The sequence below is a fragment of the Calonectris borealis genome, chromosome 3, assembly GCF_964195595.1.
Source record: "Calonectris borealis chromosome 3, bCalBor7.hap1.2, whole genome shotgun sequence".
Classification (NCBI taxonomy): domain Eukaryota; kingdom Metazoa; phylum Chordata; class Aves; order Procellariiformes; family Procellariidae; genus Calonectris; species Calonectris borealis.
Genome location: NC_134314.1, coordinates 88983640 through 89007282, shown reverse-complemented (window position 1 = coordinate 89007282; position 23643 = coordinate 88983640). Strand labels below are relative to the sequence as shown.

At 40.8% G+C, this 23643-nt stretch overlaps 1 protein-coding gene across 1 annotated transcript in view; it reads right to left on the bottom strand.

Moving 5' to 3' along the window:
• Positions 1 to 3790: 3790 nt before the first annotated feature.
• The window catches only part of DRC8 (dynein regulatory complex subunit 8), a 32805-nt gene continuing 12952 nt past the window's right edge, over positions 3791 to 23643 (bottom strand). Inside the window, exons 2-7 of the mRNA XM_075146578.1 lie at positions 16876 to 16960; positions 12387 to 12459; positions 7566 to 7645; positions 5634 to 5676; positions 5467 to 5533; positions 3791 to 4433 (exon numbers count right to left, since the gene is read on the bottom strand). Coding sequence (XP_075002679.1) covers positions 4318 to 4433; positions 5467 to 5533; positions 5634 to 5676; positions 7566 to 7645; positions 12387 to 12459; positions 16876 to 16960 — 464 coding nt within the window. The 3' untranslated portion in view covers positions 3791 to 4317. The remainder of the gene's footprint in view (positions 4434 to 5466; positions 5534 to 5633; positions 5677 to 7565; positions 7646 to 12386; positions 12460 to 16875; positions 16961 to 23643) is intronic.

Below are 23643 nucleotides of genomic sequence, written 5' to 3'. Positions count from 1 at the left end.
GTGACAGGGAGGTCTGTAGGGACTGATTTCGATCAGAACATCATAGTACCAGACACAGTGCAAACATCAGAGTTAGTGATACAAAAAGTCGACAGTCCGGGTAGGCAAGACAGATACTCCCTGTCTCCTGACTCCCAATTACTCTGACTTTATAGATGGAAAGTTCAGCTAGGGAGAGACTATATGACTTACCCAATACCTCTCACAAAGTCTAGAATGAAACCTGACTGCCAACCTGGTGCCTCGCTGTCGAGACTACACTCCCCCTTTTACACAAAGATAACAGTATATTACAGGACTTAAAAAATCATAGCTTCCCGTCCCCGTTCCAGCCTTGGCTGTACTCCAGCATCCCCAGCCACCTCCCTCCCTGAAGCCGAAGGCCTAGGTTCTTCCTGTTACCTGTGATGAGAGTTTTGCCAGTGCTGATTTCAGTGGCAGCAAGTCTAGATCCAGTGATAAATGACACCCTGATATGGACAGCTGTCAGAGCAAGCAGCAGGGCATCACCCGTATGGGGCAGAGCAAAACTCTCTTGCATTTTCATCCTTCACAGGTTGTCGTGCCACTGGATTAATGAAATGAGGTATACGAGAACCAAGAGAAAAGATAGACTGAAACAAGAGAAAGAAGGAAAAATATTGCAAATTCTTGCTGCCTGAACAGAGGTAAGAGCCTGAACATTTTGCAGGCTCTTACCTCTGTGAGAACATGGGTGGACGTGCACAGGTGAACAGCCTAGTTCCTTTCCTGGAGTCCCAGGTCTGATGCTGGCCCGTTAGCGTTTTGGTGGAGGAAGTCCTGCAACTTCTGTTTCTGCCCAGAGTCAGTGGAGAGTTGAAAAGAACTGTAAATACCATGTTGGTTTGCATTGCAATGGGAAAACGTTGAAGCCTTCAGGTGTGAATATATATGGGACCGTCACTAGCAGACAGAAAAGTGTTTTGGAAAAGCAACTCCAAAGCTGATGAGGGAAACATAAAAAACAGGATATTACCTGGAATACGAGCAACGGGACTTCCAAACACAAGTTCAGCAGCTGGAATAATTTCTCCACAGTATCAATAAGACTGAGGAGAAGGTCTCCATTATATACCAGATATGCCCTGACACAGCTGAACCTACTTAAAGTTTTAAACAAGTGAAGTCTTGTCCAGCCTACAACTTGCAGCAGTGATGTAAACAGCCTGCTGATTCAGTTGTATTTGTATGGTTTCCAGGGTTTGCTTCTTTGATTTCTTCTTTTTCTTTTCTTTTTTACGTCTGGATAATGAGTTCTCTTCCCTCTCCCTCCTTCAACTAGGTCAAAAACCCAGTTTCTTCAAAGCCTTGGCTCTGCTTCCCTGTGTGGACTTAGTCCAGGTGCTAGGCTGGTTCCTCCCTAGAGGCTTCCCAGTGCGATCCACTCCCTTATCTTGGTTCCTGATCTTGAGGGAAGAGGCAAAACAGCCAGCAAGGAGAGGCATGTAGCGAGAGACAGCTCAAGACCACTCAGCAGTTCAATTTGTCCACCTCAAAGACGAGGACAAAGTAACGTATTTCTCCCTTCAAATTTAGAAACGAAGAGGTTTTTTTAGTTATGGCAAAATGGTTCCCTAAGTCTCCTCTCCTCCCGCTAGGGTGTGGGACCCTACTCATCCCCACAGAGCACAGAGATGCCGGGCACTCAGAGAGCCCGTCCCAGGGAGCTTCGAAGAGTCCCCTATGCAGCCCACCACCACCACGGGGAGATGGGTGGGCACGGCAGGGGCTGGCGAGTCATGAAAGACAAGGGCAAGGGAACAGTCATGTGTGGTACTGCTCAGCCGCTTCTGGGGCGACCCATGGGACAGCTCCTTCACAAGCCGGTCGGATCACTGCCACGTGATCCTAGCTGGCAGGGAGCACTCAGCTTTTAGGATCCTACAGCGTCTGAGATTGGTTCTTGACACTTCCTCCACCCCCAGTTTGGAAACTCTCTAGGCAATGGGATTTGGTTGCTTATGCCCAAAGTGAAGACTGCAACTTGCTTTTATCTATCCTATTTGCACGTATCTTTCTTGGGGACAGGTATAAGAAGACGGGGCTGGAGGAGTCACTGTGTGATAAATTCAGAAACAATCACACTTCTTACTTGCCAGAATACCCTCTTTCCTTGCATTTGAGGACTGTAGGATAAAAAATTATATATATTATCAAAGGATATATGTTAAGATCCTATCTTGCACTACGAATTGTAACTGTGTTGTACATGGGCATCCTGGTTTGATACAGCAGTCACTGAGGCGGCCTCTGGGGTAGCACCACTAGAAAGAAATTGTGCTCTCTCTGGAGCACTGCGAGCTGTGAAATGATTTCCTGAAATAAGCATCTTCCTGCTGACATCCAAGAGGAGGCTGACAGTGGCTCCCAGACTGCAGAATATGAATGAAACTTGTATTCATGCCAGCTGTGTTAGAGATCCAGTACAACACTCTGTATATCAAACGGAAGAAGGATTCATCTAGGGAAAATAATTTCAGCTTCCAAAGAGAGACTAAAGAAGGCTAATAAAAATATATTTTCTTAATGAGCCTTTGTTGTTCTTGCTTTAATCTTCAAAAACCTGTATTTTCACACATTATAACACTAATGATTACCTTTGTTTTTCATTCTTACTGACAAAGAAATGAAATACACAGCAAATGTGTTAACAAGAGTGCACTGCAGTCTTAGGACCAGTGCAACAATGGTTTCCAGATGGAAACCCAGCTTAGAATTAGGCAAATGTTGTTTACCTGCATTAACTCTTTGTTGCCTTACTGTTTAAGAAAATATCAGTGAAAGACAACTTGGGCTAGAGAAGTAAAAAGAGAATTAAAAAATGATCTTTTTTAGATTGCTTCCATCACCACATTTAGATCATGCTAATCTCTTCTTTGTGAAGCACAGCAGCTCCCTTGCAGCTGTGTATGAACACAGGTCCTCTGAGTTTGGAGCTCAAGTGAAACAAATGGGTAGAGCAAAAGACCTGACGTGAGGAGCCCTGTGCTCTGCTTTCAGCTCTGCCACTGGAAGGGCATGACAGGAGGAGGTAAGGCATTCAATGCCTCTGTGTGTCAGTCTTCCCCAGATTTCATCAGCTGATGAAGTCTGCTGATGACACAGAGCTGGGATATGCAGTTAAGACAGAGGAGTGGTAGGACACTGTACAGGAGGAAGCCAAACTTGACAGGGAGTAGAAAAACAGAAATGAGGTCGAAGGTGTGGAGCACAAAGTGCACGTCGGTGCCCTTGGGTACCAGACCACAGAATCTTCTCCTACGAGCTGAGACCTCCTCAGTTGAGGGCAACCGCTGGTCGCTTGTTAGAAGATGATGTACAAGGCAAGAATTCAAGGGGAAAGAGCTCAAACTCAAGTTAAAGGACAACAATACAGTAACAATCAATAAAATAATTAAGCTAGAAATGAGAAGAGCAGTGAAGTCTGTGGTGGTCTTATAAACAGGAGTAGTTGAGACACATATTCTACACTAACATCTTTCAAAAAATGGTGCTTCATCAGTTTATGAAAGTCAAATTCCAGTTCCATGATCTTAAGTTTTGAACAGTTTTAGCTCCTGACTTTCAAACTGGTTATGAAAGGGGAACAGCCTATGGTAACAGAAATGTTCTCAAGGATTACTTTGTTTGTAAATTTGACTATGGCAATGGTTTGAGCGTTACCTGTATGTTTAAAATGGAAGCAAAATACCATGTGCCAACGGCTGAGTAACATAAAATGGAACTAACTGGTCCAGTTTATTTGCCTACAGTAAACAAAGCACAAATATTTGACAAAAACTAGAAATCGTAGGAAGTTTATTTGATCTATTATATTATTTCAAAAGTAGTAACCTACCTGGTGCCTTATTATTTAAACACAAACAGGGATTACATTTAAATATAAAAGCTTTACCTTAGTAGCATGCCTTCACAATTTTAGTCATCTTAAGGTACTCACTTACCTACTTATTACCTGCTTTCACAGGTCTCATTTTCCATTAGTTTTTCAGGAGCAATTGTAAAGTCATTTCTTGACTCCATTAACATTATTTTTCCTGTTATTTTTCAAACCAAATTCCATGATTTCTTTTCCAGACCTTACATAGTATTTCTGTCAAGAGCTCTTTTTCCAGGTGTGAATATATTTCAGTATGTATACAGAACCCAAGGAAATATAGCTACACAGGTTTTATTTTAATTATAAGCACAAGGTCGCAAGCCGAGCTTTGTTATACTTTAAAATACGTATTTCAACTAACTGCCAAGCTACACTGCTGTTACCAAAAGGCATCTCAAACACTATAGGGGAAGATCTTAACTTTCATCTACTATCATCATTGAAATGTAGTCTCTGTAGCGAACAGTATTTGTTTCTGGATCTAGAGCCATGGAGAGCATATCCTCCATTTCTTCCTGAGTAAAGGGCTCACCTGAAAGACAGTAGAGAATAACACTTTGTCTTGATAAATATTCTTTTCAGGGCTGGTAAATTACCCTGCTTTTCCCTTGCAAGAATCTCCTTTCAGTCCTCACACAGAGGAGAAAAGGGGCAATACTAAGCATCCAATTCCTTCACTTTTGCCAATGTAAGTCCTGCACACCAAGCAAGCCGGTCTAAGCAAGCTGGAAAGGAGACAGAGGCCCTGGATCTTCTGATCTTCTTTTAGTTCACAGACTCCAAAACAGCCTGTTCCTCTCTGCCAGGTGGATTTCGAAACAACCGTTTTTGTCAGAGTGAATTCTTCTAACGTGTACATTAGAATTACTATCTCTCATTTGGCTATCCTTTCACTTGTATTTACATCGTGAAAGGCTTCTGGTTTTTCTCTTTTAGGAGCTTCAAAGCTGCTGATGGCCTACTGCATCCCTCTTTGAGAACAAGGTCCCCATAGGGGGGGAGGATAGGTCTTGTGCAAAGCCTGCACATCGCTTTGTACTTGAGGCAGGCTGGCATGAGTCAGCCATGCAAGAAAAGCAGGCTCTTCAAGGGATATTGAGGATTACATGATATACAACTTAAATCTGGTCTTTCAATCTCTTTGTTTGCATATGGCACTAGAATTAAGATCAAGATAATATAGGAATGAATGAGCACTGAAACTACCTGAAACATCTGGAAATCTAAACTACAATTTTACAGGAGGACAGAAAAAGAGGCACATCCTTAGGAAGCACGGAGTTGTGAACAGAATCATAAAATATTCACACAAGAGTGAATTATGACTCTTAATAATAATAATCTCTCTCTCATAATGTCTGCAAGCAGGCAGATAAATGTTCTTTCCCTGCATTATTCACCAGTGAAATGTTCTAGTCTGCAGCCACTCATCTTGGCAATAGTATCGTTTGAAGACAATGTATCTACTCCCACAAGTTCTGGCATGCGGAATGAGGACCTCAAGGTGCCATATACACATGTAATGTTTATTTACTTAAATACTGATATTACAAGAGTCATGTTACCTTCTTCAGTCAAATATTTGACCAGCTCCTCTTTAGTAATATATCCACGTTTATTCTCATCCAAAGCCTTTAAAGAAAAAGAATAAAACTTGTGGGTTTCACCATATTGAATCAAGAATCAGCAACTTCTTTCCAACAATTAGGTACTTCAATATTTAGTTACAGACCTCAAATGCATGTAGAAGAACATCTTCTGGAATAGGCTGGTAGCTGAAACCATTGAATAAGAAAAATTAAGTCACTGTTCGCCAGGCTGCTGTATTAATCTGAAAGAATAAAATATGAGTACTAAAGGAAAGGGAAAACGTATTTTCTATGAGAATTTATGAAGTTTGCCTATCAAACATTTAATACCAGCTTTACTTTTTGGAACTGTCCATATCTTTACCTCTTATGTCTTTTATTGTACTCCTGTTTAATTTTCCTTGGGCTAAGGAGCCAGATGAATGGCTTCTGCATGTCTGGGCTGGCTGAGTGGGTTAGTAGGAATCAATAATAGCTGAATCATTCCACGTAGCCAATGCACGGAACAGAAGATGGCCAAACCAAGAAAACAAAGTTTTGTCCAGGTACGCTGGTAGCTAGGCAACAGATCACCTCGTGGGACTTTGACAGTCCCAGACAATCAACTCTAATGAGCTGATGATGAGCAAAGGAGGCTGGTAGCTATAGAAGAAAAGGTCTGTCACTAACAATTTCAGAGAGACAGGAGAACTGGGCACGTGTGTGCATGCATATGGATGCCTGATTTCAGAGCAGGAAAGGAAGCCCTGTGCAGCAATGGAGTCCTTCCATATCCCAGCAGACTCTCACCAACCCCCAAGAATACTAAAGAGAAGACATTGAAGCCAGGGAGGTTCTAACTGCTTGATTGTTTCGTCCAGACCCACCTTGCTCTTTTACTATCTAAAAATCAAATGTGCTAAGAAGAGGCCTTGTTTTTTGTGATCCAAATCTCATGTGCCCTTGGATAAGTGAACTATGGACATAGTGCCCCAAAAGATAAAGTGGGTCTTGACAAGGCTGCACTAGCCTGGGGAAAGTGTGTGGAGTTTTTGCGTGTGTGCGTGTGTGTGTGTGTGTGTATGTTTGTGTGGAGGGGGTGTGGCGGAGGAGAAGAGAGCCCAGAGCAGCAAGGTCTCATTTTGTTAAAGGGTGAACATCAGTGTGGAACCAGAAATGTGCCATGAAGGCCAGAGAAGGCAAAGGTGCAGGAACCTGGGAAGGCAATGCACCTATGCCGGCACACCGGGACCCAAACACTGATGGCTGGTCCGTGTCCGGGCACAGGCGCAAAGACTCTCAAACACAGCTCCAAGGTGGACCCCGCTGTCTCTGGATGCTGCGAGACTGTTTTGGGAAATCCTATAGCTATTTCATGTGTAGAACACTCTCCTACCAAAGGCCCTCTGCGTGTAAAATAACTTCCCAGTATTGGACAAGACTGAGTCTCCCCTTGGCTACCATCTTTAAAAAGAAAGATAAATTCCCTATAAATATTCTTGCTTTTAGTGCAAAATATCAAAATAGCACAAGTTCCTGTGTACATGTAAAAATTTCTATGTACCTTTGAATAATGAACAGCGTTTTTGTTCTAGACTTTTAGATCTGCAGTCTTTTAGAGTGCTAATTGTGTACATTCAACTGTACCTGGCAGTCATTTTGAGACATTAACATGAAGCTGATTTATACAACTTGTTAAAAATACACTGTAACAGACTGTGCTTCTCAGTAAGTGTAACTCACATGTTCAGAGAAAGTAATGGTTATGACCTTAATTTGCATATAAAATATTTCAGAGATGCACAAAACATGTTGAATAGCAAGTTAATTCTGATTCACATTAAAAATACAAAAGCTACACATTATCACAATTCATTATTATAAGCTGTTATTATTTATATCATCCGTACAACATAATTTTATGTAGACAAGTAATTTTCAAACAAAACCTATCAAGCTAATGTAAACTGAGTTTAAATAACAAAAAAAATCTGTACTTCTTCCAGTTACACTAAATTACTGTAGATATATTTATTCAGAATCAACCCTGTCAATCTGGAATAAACTACAGACACAAAAAATCCACTTTCCATTACCTTCTGTCGAGTAGTACTTTTGTCATGACTGGAAGAAATTTTTCCAGATGAATGTATCCAGTCGGTTCTTCTTCTTCTACCTAAAAATAAAACTTAAGTATGGCAGGTTATAGGACTCATTAGCAAACTAATATGAAAACCAGAAAATTGGGGTGGTTCCTGCATTAAAATTACAGAGTTAGACTTTGAATGTTTATATCAGGTTTTTAGTATCACATGGCACCATAACATGTGAGTGAAATGCTTGTGATCAAATAGAAAGAAATTAGAGGAAGAAATAATACCCCAGGCAAAATACAGGCCTGCTATTATAGACACTTTCAACAACTCAATATTGCCCTCTTGTGCTTAGAAACCATTTCTGCAAAGGAACCGGACGCCTAGTAACTGATCTTATCTTCCACAATAACTCAGCAGAGGTTTAAACATTCAGACTGCATTCATACTAGTAAAGTCTAGCAGGACCTGGAGCATCCCCAAGCAGTGTAATGTGACCACCTGTAACAGCAAACCTTTAGCATGTTCCCTGGCATGATTTTGGCCTGTGCCACCTAATGCTCCCCCCCGCAGTCACCAGGCCTGGATCGGACCTTAGGGACCGTTCTCCAGCAGGCTGCTTTGTGCAGCCACTCCGCATAAAACATTTACCAGGGTAGACATGAGCTGCTCTGTGCCAGCTGGCTTCAACACCCAAGGATGTTTCTGGGCATATTTAATGTGCTAGTTTGGACATAGCCCCAGTCTAGGACACCTCAAGGATGGAACTTGTTGCCTCCACATGTTTCAGAGCCAGAGAGAGTTGTCCGGGGAAGGACCAGAGAGGCAGGCAGACTGAGTCAGGGCAGTCTGAAACAGTCATAAGGCAGCCCATAAAATGCTACACAAAGAAAAGCTTCCCTTTGCCTCCCAAACAAATTAACAGATTAGTCCCAAAACATCCGGGACTTCTAGCCGCATTCTCACTGCATTCCTATACTTCCACAGGAGATGAGCAGCATGGTAAAAACTGCTCCCTATCATCAGGGAGCATCCCTTCCCTGAAAATTTCAAGTTTTACTCCCAAAAGGAGGCCTCTTAATGGAGCTAGCCTGTTCCTGTCTGTGTTGAAACTGGATGCATGCCTTGTGGTCTCACATGGCAGCAGCGACACCTTGCCAGGCTCTCCAAGACACAGCTCAGATTGAAAGAATACTCAAATAGGCACTGATCTGAAATTTCCTAACTGAGCCAGGAAAAGATGAAATAAGAAATCTTCCTGTTGGGAGCTGGGTCAGAGCTGGGGTGATGCCTGATACATCCAGTTGCTTAAATGCAACTGCTGCTGCATACTCTTTTCCGGAGCTCTTGAAAGGTTTTGGTTGCTAAAAGCACGCAGCCACCACCTCTTGCTGCTTTAGAGTGGAAATTGGCTTGAAAAAGCACTTTTTCCCTTCTGTTTGGTAAGCCTAGTGGAAGAGATCTTTAGCAAGGAAATGAAGCTGTGGCATGCTTCATAGTAAATCAAATGGTACCTTTTACGATTACAGAATCATTTGCTTTACTGCTTGCTTGATTGAAAAGATGTAACAAAATACCTGGCAAAACTTAACTTCTTTCCAGTGACATAACAGTTAGCCAATACACTGAACTATTCCATGCATCACAAATACTGGGATGTATAAGTACACAGGATGTTTTAGGGAACATCTGTGCTTCAACTAGTATTAGGTCAGAAGTCCACAGAGACAGAAAAAGAAATATGGTAGCTGTTTATCAGAAATAGATAGATGTGTCTTATATTAAGCAGAACAACCAAAAGCAAGGACCCAAAACATCCATGAGGATGATAAGTTATATAAACCATGTTTAAGAGCCAAAAAACATTTGATCTCCTCATCCAAACAGTTGAAGGTCATCCTAATTTTCATATTGGAACTTACCAGCAATGACCACTTCAGAGCTCAATGTAACAAATACCTGTGAAATTGTCAGCCCTCACTGACAAATATCATCCAGATTTGCCTCTTTTTGTTGGTGTGCTATTTGTATTTTGCCTTCAGAAAGCAGTCTGTGGAAGAAACTGTGTGACCTTCCTGACAATGGACCTAGTCCTGGGAGGTGATGAGCAACCTCAGTTTCCTCTGACCTGGAAAGAACAGCTTCCACTTCAGTGGCTCTGCAGGCCCAGCAATATCTTGAACTGTTAAAATTAATCCTATTTCTAACATCGGGTAGATATGTGAGTAAATTGAATATATTAACCTCGCCTAAGTCCCTAAGTATTCAGATTTGTAGGTATATGTATCCTCTTACTCTTCCTCATGCTCACTCCTACTCTATACCTCATTTCCCATTGATGTTTTCTTTTTTCTGTAATTCCTCCCCTTTTCACAGTGGCTGTGACAATAACAGTATTTGCTTGTTCAAACTCTGTGAGTTTTGTATGTCTCTTTCCTTTGGGTACATCCACAGCTCCCATAACAACTGTACTGTAGCATTCGTTATGTTTCATATCTCTACTCTCACAGCCATACTATTACTGTCCATGTAACATTTGGGCACTTGAGTCACAAAGAAACAAAAACACCTTCCAGAGTTATCCAGGCGATCTGTAGCAGAGCAGTGCACTGAACCTGGGATTTCAAACTCCAGGCATTGTAGTAGCCCTCAGATTAGCTTTCACCATCTCTAGGCTTATCATTTAATCTCAACTTTGTAAGTAGGCCTAAAGATATGATACTAAGTACAGCATTTAGCATAAGGCAATATAGGAAACAGTATATGATAATTTTTAGGGATAAAATAATTATATGAATGCTAATTTGGCAGAGAGGAATTATTTGAACGCAACATATGCTAGTTTAGATACAATAAGGCTAATAGGAAGACAGATGACTGAGAGACACAAGTAGTGAGAAACAGAAATGAACCACAGCTTACAATGGGCAAAAATACTGGGGAAATAGCTTGGTTACAAACCAGCCAACAGAGACAATTTTACTTTATCTAGATTAAGATAAAATGGTATTATCACAGTCAATGGTAATGGTATCTTATACAAATTAAGATATATTAGTGATTAATGTAATACATTAACGGTTCTGCAAGAAGATAGTGTTCTTCTGGTACTAAACCTATGCCGAGGTTTCATTTACAGACACCATGAAACCTTCTTTGAGATCTAACTTCCAGTTCAGTGTTCTTTAAGGTTAACCATTACTCTTGAATGTATTTTTTCTTCTTGCAGTATTTGTACTTTAATTTAATATTCTTATAATCAACAATTGCATACATGTTATACTGTTGTATCTCAAGAATCTTCCGCCTCATAGCTGCATTGCATTGTGCTTTGTTATGTATTACTTATCTCAAATTTTCAGTAATGCTGAAAATTGGGGGGAAAAAAAAAAGTAAGTTCAATCTCTTTGGGAGGGGGAGGCAGGCCTTAAACTCTCCTGGTTCCCCTGGACTCCGGGAGGGGGGGTCGAAGCATCCCCTTCCTTTTCTCAATTCTGTATCTTGAGTCAGTTGCACTGTTCATTTGCTGCAAACAAAAATCTCTGTGGGCCACTAAAAATATCATCTATATTAAGCACCATAATTTCTTTTTCCATTTTGTCTTGTTTGTCAGTGGGAGCTGGGACAATCTGGTACTGAGAGTACAGAAACAGTGCAGACAGATTGCAGTATCATGTTAAAAGATCTTTCTCCTCTGATGGTTCTTTGCACTTCCTCATCTGAAGCAGCTGCGTCATTTTCACAAGACGTAGCACAAGATTTCTTATGCTAAATTCTGATCTACAAGAGACCAGACGAGGCTACTGAGGAGAGACTACTACTGCAACCATCCAAATTTTTGTTGGGGACAGGAAGAAAAGAGTGAGAGATCAATTCCCAGTATCCTGACCTATACATGAAAATGAGAAAAATCCTTCCCTCACCTCTCAGTCCCAACATCTTCCATTCCTTAAGGCAGCATATACATTTGCTAAAAGAACGTCAAGTCTTTTTCCCACTTTTTTGTCCCATTTATTAACCATACCCTGCCAAGGCACCACCACACCATCCTTTCTATTACAAGCATGAGGTAAGGAGACAAAAATTAGTGTAGGAAAAAAACTGTGGAGAAATGTGACTGAAGTTCCTTACCCCTGCGTATCACTGGGAGAATGGGAGGTCTCCTCCCCCTCGCTAGGTCTTGCAAGGTTTTATGTCTGAATTCTGATTTATAGGCTTAAGCAATCAAGTAAGAAAAGATTACTTATCTATAACTGAGAAATCTCAAGACTGGGAGAGATCTCAGGAGGGACAGAAAGTTGAGAGGTCTAGCTACAAGACAGCAATAACGGGACCCACAGAAAAAACGTAGCAGGTCTTCCCTCTGTGTATTTTTGGAATTTGATGTATAATTTTAACACCTGCTCAAGAACTAATTTTTATTACTTAAACATCAGTGTGTGCCCATGATGTGTCCAGAAGAGTGAGATGGTTAGGGTTTGGATATCCTAATCCGACTGAGGTTTAGGACATTCTTTTTCATCAGCCAAAACAATTTTTTCCTCCATTTTCTGTAAACGCCCCTCCACCTTGGCACAATGTTACAGTGACCTTCTGGGGTAAAAGAGAGTCAAAGACTCCTCATTTTAACCCATCAATGTTGTTACCTCACCAGCCTAAAGGCTTGCTTCAGCGCAACCTGAGAGACTGCCTGCCTGCCTGAATCACTTCCATGACACTTCCAACCGCTGGGAAAAGGGGTTAGGTTTCCCACACAGCAAGGCAGAAGGGCCAAACTTGTGCAAGTTTAAGACTGAAAAAAATACATAAAGTCTAAACATTTACCTTTGCAAGCAGTTCATGTAGTTCTGCCTCAGTAGGGAAGCAACCCAGTGACCTGACAATTGACCCAATCTCTCTGAAAGAAAGAACGAACATCTTTGTCAGTAAATCTGCAATACAAGAGTGTCTGTGGAGAATCCAGATACCAGCTCAGAGCTTGCGTACAGGAGTGTGCATGTACAAGCACATAAGCACATGTATGTGGACTTTTAAGATGATGTCTCAGTAAGCAATGTCTATTTTTACAGACATTAAATACTCTGTAGCTTTTTGGAAGAGTATAATTGCCCTTGTGACTTTCCCCAAAAATTCTTTACCATTGCAGTGTACTGTGTGCAGATTACTTTTCAACTGCTGTCTTGTAATTGTTAAGCTTAATTTCAGTAAAGTCTACATTTATATAGTTAATAAAACACTTTGAAACCTATATGTTTACATTACATACTATAAAGATGCAAATTCTAACTGCTGGAAAGAACAATTACAAAAGGTCAGGAAGGAGGCAGCCCTGCTATGCCCCTGCTGTGCTCTGAAAGAGTCAAACAGACCAATACACTGGCTTATCACCACACTGTTTATGCTGCAAAATATATTCATAGCTTGCATTTACTGCTGAACCTGGTGCAGTTGTTCCGAGGCTCTAAATAAAATTCTGACCAAAATGGCAATGCCTCAAAAAAGTTAAAGACGAACAACATCACAAACTAGATGCAAGAGTACTGAAAAGCTGTAAAAAAGAGTACTAATGAGATTTATGGTATGATGGAAAACAAAGTAACAGAAGCATCAATATTGCTTGTGATTTTAAGTCTAATTCTACAACACAGAAATTCAAGCACATTTGAGTAAGTATCCACAGCGCTGGTGGTTCCCATGATTTAAACCTCTGTGGTTTCCTCATCTTCACCAGTACATTTGGTGGAGAAAATAGATTGCCTAATAAAAATGGTAGATACAAGAAGCAACGACCTTTGTAAAATCATCTTACAACAGTAAGGCCTCAAAGTGGCACACCAAGCACACGTAAAATTATACAGGTCAGTCTTTGGCCTCCTCAGACAGGTCCCAAGGAGCTCCAATTCTGATTGAAAACATGCGAGAAGCACTAGAATAGACAAAAGAGAGGAAAAGGCTGGCTGCACAAAAATAGTTAAAAACCAAAACACAGTCCCACATATACAGTTGTTATGAAAAGAAGCCATCTGCTCAAATGGCTCAGTGAAACCTTGCCTCCTGTGGATGTGAGTGGAAGTTTGGCCATTGGCCTCTGGAGGTCAGACATTTAGTCGTATTTTTATAATCCTTGTCCATGCATCCTATTTCTAGTCTGGGTATACTGTATTTGATGCTCTCACTCCTGCACTCCCTCATCTTTTCCAGCTAGAAGATACTTGTAAATATTCTCTGCCTCCCCCAGTAAAGCACCCAACCCAAAACATGCCTCCCTGCTGTCCCACACTATTTCTACTCTCACAGACTGCCAGAGATGGGAAGGCTGCCATCAACCTCCTGCCTCACCTCTCACATCTGCAAAACCGCGATGTGACTAAGGTAAGCCAGGCCCTGAAAGAGTTTGCAAAATCTGGCATTGCTGGCTGCTGTTTCTGGCAGTCTGTCCGTGTGCCAGCACGAGGATATTGTTTGAAGTGTCTGTGGTCAAAAAAGTCATGTCACATTTGGCAGTAACATGGAGTTTAAAGGACCCAGATAGGAAATTGCATTTTCCTCCCAGCCACTTCCTCTCACTTAGCTCAGCAGCTGCAGTTTCTGCTGTGTAGTTTCTAGCATATAAAAAGGATGGTTAAAACGAGTTTCTGTCCGTACAGGTTTTGTAACACAGATGCAATAAAATTTTGGGTCATGGTTTTCACCCTAGATGTAACAATGACAAAATTTGCAAAATCATGAAAGCTCTTGACTCAGGGGGTGTTGTAAACAGCATGAAACAATACTGTCTTCCTCACACTTAATTTCTTAGTAACTTGCATTTGCATTAGGAGTCATGCAATACTGGTGTTGGCCTGTCAAGCCAGGGTAATTTTCCATATTCTTCACAGGTATCTGATATTTCAGGCAATAATATTCATACGTCTACAATTGTGGTTAAAAATTGTGCTGTACTGCCACCTTCTGATACAAGATAATCAGCCATTAATAATCCCATTATTGTGCTACTTCCCTGCAATATGAAGCTAGGAATAATTAGACAATAAATCACTGTTCATTGTCAGTAACTGTACTATGATAAAAAATTAATGTGAAATTGTGCATTTACTGTGTTAAATAGACTTTCAAATGTCCCCTCTCACATGTTATGACTTACTGTCTGAATTAACAAATTTTTTAAAAAGTCTATCTGTATCATTTCATTGTTGTAACATTTTATCAAGCGCTATACCCATTATATAATAGAATGAGGAGTGTAGCAAATTTTACAGCTATTTAGCCAGGACTGCAGATGTCAATGACAAACAAGTAAGCAACTAGTATGTCATGGTGCAGTGAGGGCTAGGGGCTCCCCAGGGCTGGGGGGCTGGTAGTGGCAGGGGCTCCCCATGGCGGGTAGCAAGGCAGGGCTGGGCAGCCAGGGCCCGTCCCACCGCCCAGCCAGGAGCAGGGCAGCCGGGGGGCACCGGGACAGCCCCAGCCCCCAGCATCAGGCACCTCCCTGGGGATGGGCCGGGAGATTTAAGTGAGCACTCTTCCCAAAGAGCCCTATGGGCGAGGGAACAGCAATGGTACTGAGTGTGGAGATGTACCCTGAAATTCTCCCTACCTAGTATAACTGAAAAATCATTTCACTTCTATGAAGTACCCGTAATTTCTTAAATTTAGAGGCACTAGTAAGCATGCATTGCTAAAACCATCACATAAATATTTTGTAGCCTCTGTTGTTTAATGTAGAAAAAATGTTTGGAACATTTAAAGATGTTTGCCAATTTGGCTTTGTGAGGCATGTCTAATGACAGCAATTTCACCAGTTCTCACACTCCTTTGTAGTATTTATACTCAATAATTGATTTAAAACTAAAAGCTCTGGTGATATTGTTATGAAAATACTAATTGGAGATATGAAAAATTACTTCAGTAAACTTTAATGACAACAGCTTGTAACAACTTCAGAACCTGCTCAGTGAGACATAAACATGTGTTTTCTGTATGTTGTAACAAAAAACATATTGTTATATGTACGGATGTTTATGTTAAAATGAAGTTAAAATAGCACTGTCAAATAGTCGAACTTAAAAAATACCAGAATTAAAAAACACCAGAATTAAGATTATTTGGCAATTTTTAAACTTTACTTCCTTTAGCTCTGTATCTTGTAGCCAGTTATGCCCTGATCAGTCTAACAGTCCATGTTTTTTTCTTCCACTGAACTTTTGCTTACTCCCTCAGACATATATTTTGTTTGTATTTCCACAACATTGCATGCTAAAGGTATAGAACATGCAGCTCTCTCTCCTGACTCCAATCTGTGCATCCCATTCGCCCAGTTCTGGTCATCTCATTTCAAAAAGGAGATAGCTGAACAAGAAGGAGCACAAAAAAGAATGGCCAGAGCTATGGAACGGCATCTCCTAAGAGATGAAACACGTCCGGACTCTTCAGCCTTAAACTACTGTGATGGAGGAGGGATGTGACAGATAGCTATGCAATCATTAATGGTGTCGAGAATATTAATAGAGAACAATTGTTCGCTATTTATCACAAGACAAAAAAACCCCAGGCACCACTCAAATCATAATGTGGCAGATGCACAAAACCCAACAAGAAATACTGCGTATTTGCTCAATTCCTTATATTCCTCGCCCGAGTAACTCTAGTAGCTCAGATGAGGGTACTGGGCTAAATGGACTTTTGGTGCAATCAAGTATGATCATCTTTATGTTCTTCTATTATTATTATTATTATTATTATTATTGTTGTTGTTGTTGTTGTTGTTGTTGTTGTTATTGTTATTATTGTTATTATTGTATAATCAAATTATATGTAATTTTCTTCCAAGTCTCCTAAAACCACCTCCCTCTCAGAGCAACATCCACCTCCCACATTACCCCAGAGGAAGAGAGATGAGCAGGATGCATTGTAGTTGGGGACACCTACTGAGAGCAGGCAGGGACGCTCCTTGATGTGCTGGGACTAACCTGAAAGCAAGAGGATCCATACAGGATCCAGGACCTATAGTGCAAAATGAGCTATCAGAGCAGAGATTTGCTAGCTACAATTGTAACCTTAGACTTCTTGTCTAGCGGCAGTTTCCTCTTGCCTCTTGACTCCACCAGTCCCAGCATCCCGCTCTCAAGCCAGTCTCAGTCTTCAACCACTGAACAATGCAAAATGTCTATTAAATAAGCAAAGACATACTTGTCCGATCAGGGCCAAAAGGACTCTTTCAATTACATTTTCTGATAAAGCAGATGCAGGTTTAGGGAGTTATTTATCTCTATACTTGATCCTGTAATATTTCTGTGTGAAGATATTTACAAACCTGACATCCACGGTTCTATTGCATTCATGGTCAAACACCTCAAAAGCTTCTATAATCTTTTTCTCAATTTCAGCTACTGTGCGATCTGCAAAAAGAAACATAAGAAAAGAAAAAGAAAGATTCACTGAGCTGTTGCAACTGATTTATTTCCAATTTGAGAATTGTGACAGCAGAAGCACCAAAATTGATAAAGGGGCAGACAGGAAAGGTACTTTAAAAAAAGCAGAAGTTATTCTGAAAAAAAAACCACTCTAAATGCAAAATCTGTCATTTATATTAGTAATATGGACTTGCTATGGCTCTGCAACTGCATCAAGTCTGGTGGTAATGGTGTGTCTCAGCTGCACGATCACCTAGCTGTCCAGGTCTGAACCCTGCCCAGAGTGTGCCACAGCTCCTTCTGGACCATGAGCCTGAGCCTTTCCTGGACACCATGATGCCAGCGGTACGAGCCAGGCGAACGTGGGCCCAGGCTTGCCCTGAGATGGGGCTGAGTCTCTTCACCCTGCATCCAAGGAAACATCCGTGCTCTCACGTCCACTAAGTTCGCCATAATGTAGGAAAAGCTGAGAACCAGGAATAAAGAGATGGCTAAGATATGTGCACAGTGAGTACGTCTCATGGTAAGTTATTTATTGTAACAGTTTGGAAAGGAAGACAATCTCAGCAAAGGGGAAGGAGTAATTTGCTCCGTTTCCTTTTTATATCTCAATCTCAAAGAATGGGAAAAGAAGAACCACAAGTTATCACAGTTATATCTCGTCTAAAGCCAGAAATTGCATTCTGGGGGTAAGGGAAGTACCAGGAAATAAATTCTGAAAAGAAAAATGTAAAGAGAGGAAGGAGTCCATCTCAAAAAAAAGCCCTCTGGCCAGTAAGCCAGGGTAGATACAGAGTGAACTTGTTAGCGCATTTATTAATGTCGTAGTTTGATTCCAAAATCAGAATATAGGAAGCAAAGTGATATGGACTTGACCTTTTGGTTCCTGTGGCTAAATACAGCCCCAAACTCCAGCTGGCAAGCCAGCTCTCAGGAGGCAGCATTTTGTGAGCTAGCCCCACGGCCTCCACAGAGACGCCACAGGGAAAATTTGAGTGACAGACAGAACATGAGATTGGTATCAGGTACACTTGTTTTCTCATTTGCACACTTCTCTTCTGTATTTTCAACATAATAATTAAAACATAGCTCTCCTTTATTAGAACTGATTTATTTTCTTCTTTAGGCTCATCTGGTGTTAAGTGTTGTTGAGCCACTCTGACCAGCACTAAACCACTGGTCCTTGTTTCCACAGGCATAACAATTTCATACCTAGTTTTCTACAATCCTGATAGTTTGGGAATCTCTGGGGCTGCAGTCTACAACCATTTTTTTCATTTGCTCTCTTACCCTCATGACAGAAATGTCTGTTTGCTTGGCAAAGGGTATCAGAACTGAGCATAGCTAAACAATACATTGGCTCTGTGATCTCCCTGTCTTTATCTCGACCCATGAGCTTTTTCATCGTGTTTTCTCCACCAGTGTTGTTAAGGAGGGCAGAGAGCGGCTGGGTGGGTGCCTGGCATCTGGCCACGGTCAACCCACCATAGGCTGCAAGCACTTCAATATAGTAGTGGATTGACCCAGATATAAGGAAGCTCTTTTTCTTATAAAGAGAGATGCATCCCCTTAAAAAGGTACAGGTGCCTGCTGCTTTCCATCTGTGTTTGGTACCGAACTCCCCCAGAGGATACATGAAGAGAAGAGAGGTAGGAATATATCCTGTATTCCTCTCTCTGACTTTATTCTCCTAATGGAAGCATGGGCAGGTACATGTACGATGGATCGGAGACTGGAGCTCACTGAGGAAGAAGAGCCCTGTTCAGTCCCCAGGTACAGGACAAGCTGTATTCTTTTCATAGCTTGACAATAATGCCTACCTTTTATGTGCCTAAGCACTAAAATCCACATTTAATTCCTTTCCAAAAAACACAGCTAAATCTAAGTGGATCTGATTCCTTGTAGAAGAGGCCCTAAAGATTCGCAAACTACTAAATTTGATGGGAGTTTTTTCAGTGACTTCAAAGAGTCCTGGATCCAGTCTCCAATGTAGACTGTTGGAGTTTAGTTCCTGAGATCAGGAACTTCAATTGTACACTACGTCTTGCAGTAGAGAAATGCTGAAGGAATTTTTATAGCTGTATATTCTTGGCTTGATGAGTGAGCCTTCTGCAGAAATAAAAATTAACCAGGGGGAGACAGGGAGAGAATTCCAGTACTGGAACTATGTAGCCATCCAGCCTTTTCAAGCTTTGCCTTCCGTGAAAACAGTATACATTAACCTTACCTGTTTCAAGAGGCCTGACAAAGAAAAGTCCTGAAAAGAAATGAACTTGATGATTTAATCTAGGTACCAGATAATCTATATTTCTTCCAAGAACTGAGAGGAAGTTGTGATTAGGAGTCATATCCATGGAAGAAAATACAATATACTGTAGTCCTCTCAAAGACTCTCTGTGAGATGAGTGAACACCTAATAAGCTATTGCCTAAATTTCTTGTCCTCTCTCTAGGAACGAAAGCCAAAGATGTTCAACATAGTTCAGGATGGCAAAGCTAGTTATCTGAAGACTTCTATGATTCACTCTAAACCTCTCTTTGGGAGTGAAAAAAGATGGATTCCAGCTCTAGGATAAGCAATGGATAAAGGTTTAAAATTATACCTTCAAGAAGGGCATCAAGACATCAGACGCAGTTAACTCAGCATATGTGATGCTCTAATGTACTGAAATCTTTCTGTACAAGGAGACTCAGCTCCATGGGTAGATCAATGAAAGTTTCATGTTGGCCTGTAGAGCAATTCTTTAGTAGTTTTCAGGACAGAAATACCTATGCTCTGATCGAATAAAAGATTTCACTCACTTATTCTACTAACTAGAAAACCAATACATAATAACAAAGATAAAATTATCTGATTACTTCTGATGGCTTAAATAAATAAATATTGAAACACACCATGCCAAAAAAAGACTCCAATACCTACAACTACTTATTCCCTTAAATGCGTCCTGTAGGCATTATATACTATTTCCATTTTTATGCTGCTAAAATGCTCCAGATACTTGTCGTTTTTTTCTCATTTTCTCGTTCTCACTTATTTTCCTACCACATATGCAATAAGAAGACAAAATGTCTTAAAATTCATTCCTCAGACACATTAACTGAAAAGTTTATTCACTACCAGTTTCCTTTCCTATACTATCCTTTGCTATTTTCCCAGTTTGTTTAGCATGAACTAGATAAAGCTCTAGACGCTACAGTTAAGTAACACTGGCATGGAGCTGGGACTCCCAGATTAATTCTGTTGGTTCTTTCAGACTGAATTGTTCCTCTTCAGCTTGTCCAGACTGTTCTCCAGCACCCCGAGGCCCATTTGAAGCCAGCCCGTAAGCAGCACGCCTGCCTCAGTTGTGACATTTCTTCTTCAAAGACCACAGCTTCAGTCTTTTTAGGGAACAGAAGCAATTAAATAGATGTGGCTCTGCCAGACTCTTGAGTAATGACCATTTTAAAAAGTGATTTCCAGTTGATACAATTTGATATATTCTACCATTCATTTAACTCTATGAGCTTGCTTTCTTTTCCTCCTTGAGGCCCGTTGATCTGATGGTTCAAAAAGCCAACCCTTCATTTCACTGAAGAGAAATGATGTGCAGAAAAAAGCGGTATCAAAAGAACAGGTAGGCCAACATTAAACAACCACCTAAAATGCTGGGGAGCAGCCTCTGTCTGCTGCGCACAGGAAAAGATTTAGTCCCCATGCAGCCTGATGAACCTACTTATACAATGTGATACTCTGAAATTCTTTTCGTGTTACGTAAAGAGTAAATTAAGGGCTGACTTGTAGAAGCACCAGTGGACTTGATTTTATTACTTAGTGTTACTGCTCAACACACCTGAAACATTAATCTTTATAAACATGAATCTAGGTATATTTTAATAAATATAGTCAATTTTTTATTGAAACTCCTATATGCATGTGGACACCTCATTAGTTACTCCACCTTGTCTTCATGATACTATGTTATGGTTACAAGCAGGTGTGAAGAAACCCCTGAGGTCTCTGGTGACAGGAACACTTTCTCACACGGGGCTGCCTTGCTGAACTAGTCAGTCTGAAAGGACAAGGGACACAACTGGGTAACCCCAACTCAGTGACAGACAGTTTTAGAGTCGTTTACATGTTGTTGTTCTGGTTTTATTTAAAAGTGTTGTTATCAACAGCTCTTTTGTAGATCTCCCCATCACTAACCAGGGCTTATCAGCAGGAAGTACAGAATCGTACCAGTGGCTACATACTCCAGCACCGTTTCTTCTCTTTCCCACTAGCCGTTATTTCAACCAAAAAAGTAGGCAGCAACCTTGGTCCTGTCAGTTGAAAAACTGGCAACAGGATGCAAAGACTGCCATGAAGAAAAAAGAACATTTTTAAGAAGGCAATGGACACGAGAGGGGACATGACTGTGCAGGCAGCCACATGAGAAAATCTGAGTCTTAAAGCCCCCTGCAATCTCCACTTAACTTCAGTGAACCTTCTCTTTCTGCTCACAGATCCAAGCTACAGTATTTAACCACCCTCCCTACACCGCTCCAACACTCTTCCATAAAGCCCCTATGACCATCCTTTGCAAATCCTAGCTCTTCCCATCATCCCCAAAATAACAAGTAACACTCTCTGTCTTGCCATACAATGCCAATCAAAAAGGAGAGATGAGAAGGTGGTTGAGTTATGGGGAATATCTGAGCCAGCCAGAGGTGGAAAAGGTACAAAAAAGTAAATGTGAAGTTCCTGCTGAAAAACCGAGCCTACTGCAAAAAAAGGTTTGGCCAACAAGCAGAAACAGCTAAACAGATCTTACTCCTTACAGCTTTCATATGGAGGTAAAACCCTAGAAACGTGTCAAGATGCAGGAACAGTTTCCCAGTAAGAAGGGAGACTGGTGCTATTCCTGAAGATGCGAAACCAGTACCATGTTCCCTTTAAGGGCAATTCCCAAGTTATTATCTAGGTGTACAGGGCAAAAGGATGAAAGGGATTAACTAAAAAGCAAAAGAGATTTGTCTTGGATGTTTGTAGCCACTGTTTCATCTGACCTCTTCCAAAATCCTTCAGAAAACCGCTAATGGAAATAAGGGCATAAGAATTGGAAAAAAAAAAAAAACAAATCTGACTTTGTTCTAATGAGAAGAAATGCATAATGTATATTTGCTTAAATACGAAGCAAAAAAACAGTAAGAGACTTCACAATTGCAACTCTGAGGAGATTATCAATTAGCTCTTATGAGATCTAATGACGCTTTTAAGCAAGTGTTAAATGGACCATCACCTGGGTCAAGCTATTAAAAAGCAGTCACAATACTCAGCATCACCAGCACAGGTGAAATCTCAAACACTCTCAAATAAGCTCATCAGTTTTATCAAGACATTGCGTCTCCAGAACAAAAAGGGAAAGCCGGTGTGGTGTCATAAGATGAATTCTTGGTGATGATATCAGCATAAGGTGTTCCCATGCTACTGCTTCTCTTTCCTAACTCCAAAGCAAAGTATATAACTCCCGAAATTATTCTGCCACAAATGTTTGCATTGCCTTCATGTTAAGTGTGGAGAGCTTGACTGACTTAAAAATAATTCAGAAACCTTGCCCCACCCTGAAGAAGAAAACCTTACAGCATGTAACTAATTCCATTTTAAGGAAATTACTGAGGAAAAGGAACACAGGGAGAAAACAATCTTGTGGCCATTTGAGTCTGACTTATTGGCAAGACCTTTCTGCTCTGTAGAAGAAAAGGCATACATTAGATTTTCTTCTAGTGACCTTCTTAATTCCAGCGGAAGCTTAATGTACAGTAAGCCTAATATGCTGAAACAGTAATTGTATGCCATGCTCTAAAAATATTGAGGCAAGAGAAACATTTTCTTCTCTACTCTGTACCTCCTATAGCATGTATGATATTAACATATTAGATACCAGAAAAGAAAGGAACAACATGATTAAGCTGTAAGCTTGCAGAATATGCAATGTTATTTCTTTGTGTCTTGTGATACATAATGAAATAATTTAAAATACGTGCTCATTGAAGAGTCTTCATTCTGGAAAGACAAATCAGGCAGATTTTGAAGAAAAACAAGAGGTTTCTGAAGCAGCTTGATTCCTTCAAAAAGGGATAAACCCGTTCCTGAACTGCAATCTGAAGAAAACAGGTTGACACAAAGTATTGATGGCACCAATGGGAAACGTGTTACCTGAGTTTAGCCATTCAGATTGAATGAAGAGGTAAAAGATTCATGAAATTTGGTATACGCCAGTTCCCAAGAAATGACCAGGCTGAGTTCTTCACTGACAGTGGTACCTAGTCCAATTTGGGGATCCAAGATATGGCCTGCAGACTCAGAAAAGGGATAATGCTTTCTCTCCTGGATGAGAAGCATCCCATGTTATCACAGTTGATACTTAGGCAATCTGAATTTTAGTCTATTTCCTGCAAAAGAACAAAAAAGTTTAATGGTTTCTGCAGAGGTCACTTTCAAGCATTCTTAAAGAAGCAAAAATGAAGTCTCAAGAATGGCAAAAGCTTTTTCTTTTGTCTTTTCAGAATTGTTGAGAACGAGCTGTATCATTGCTCCCTATTGTTTATGTTTGTCACAGCATACACCATGTAGTATCTAGATAAACAAGCAAACCCCATCATCAGAGTGAATCAACAAAACCAAAACCCTACACTCATCAT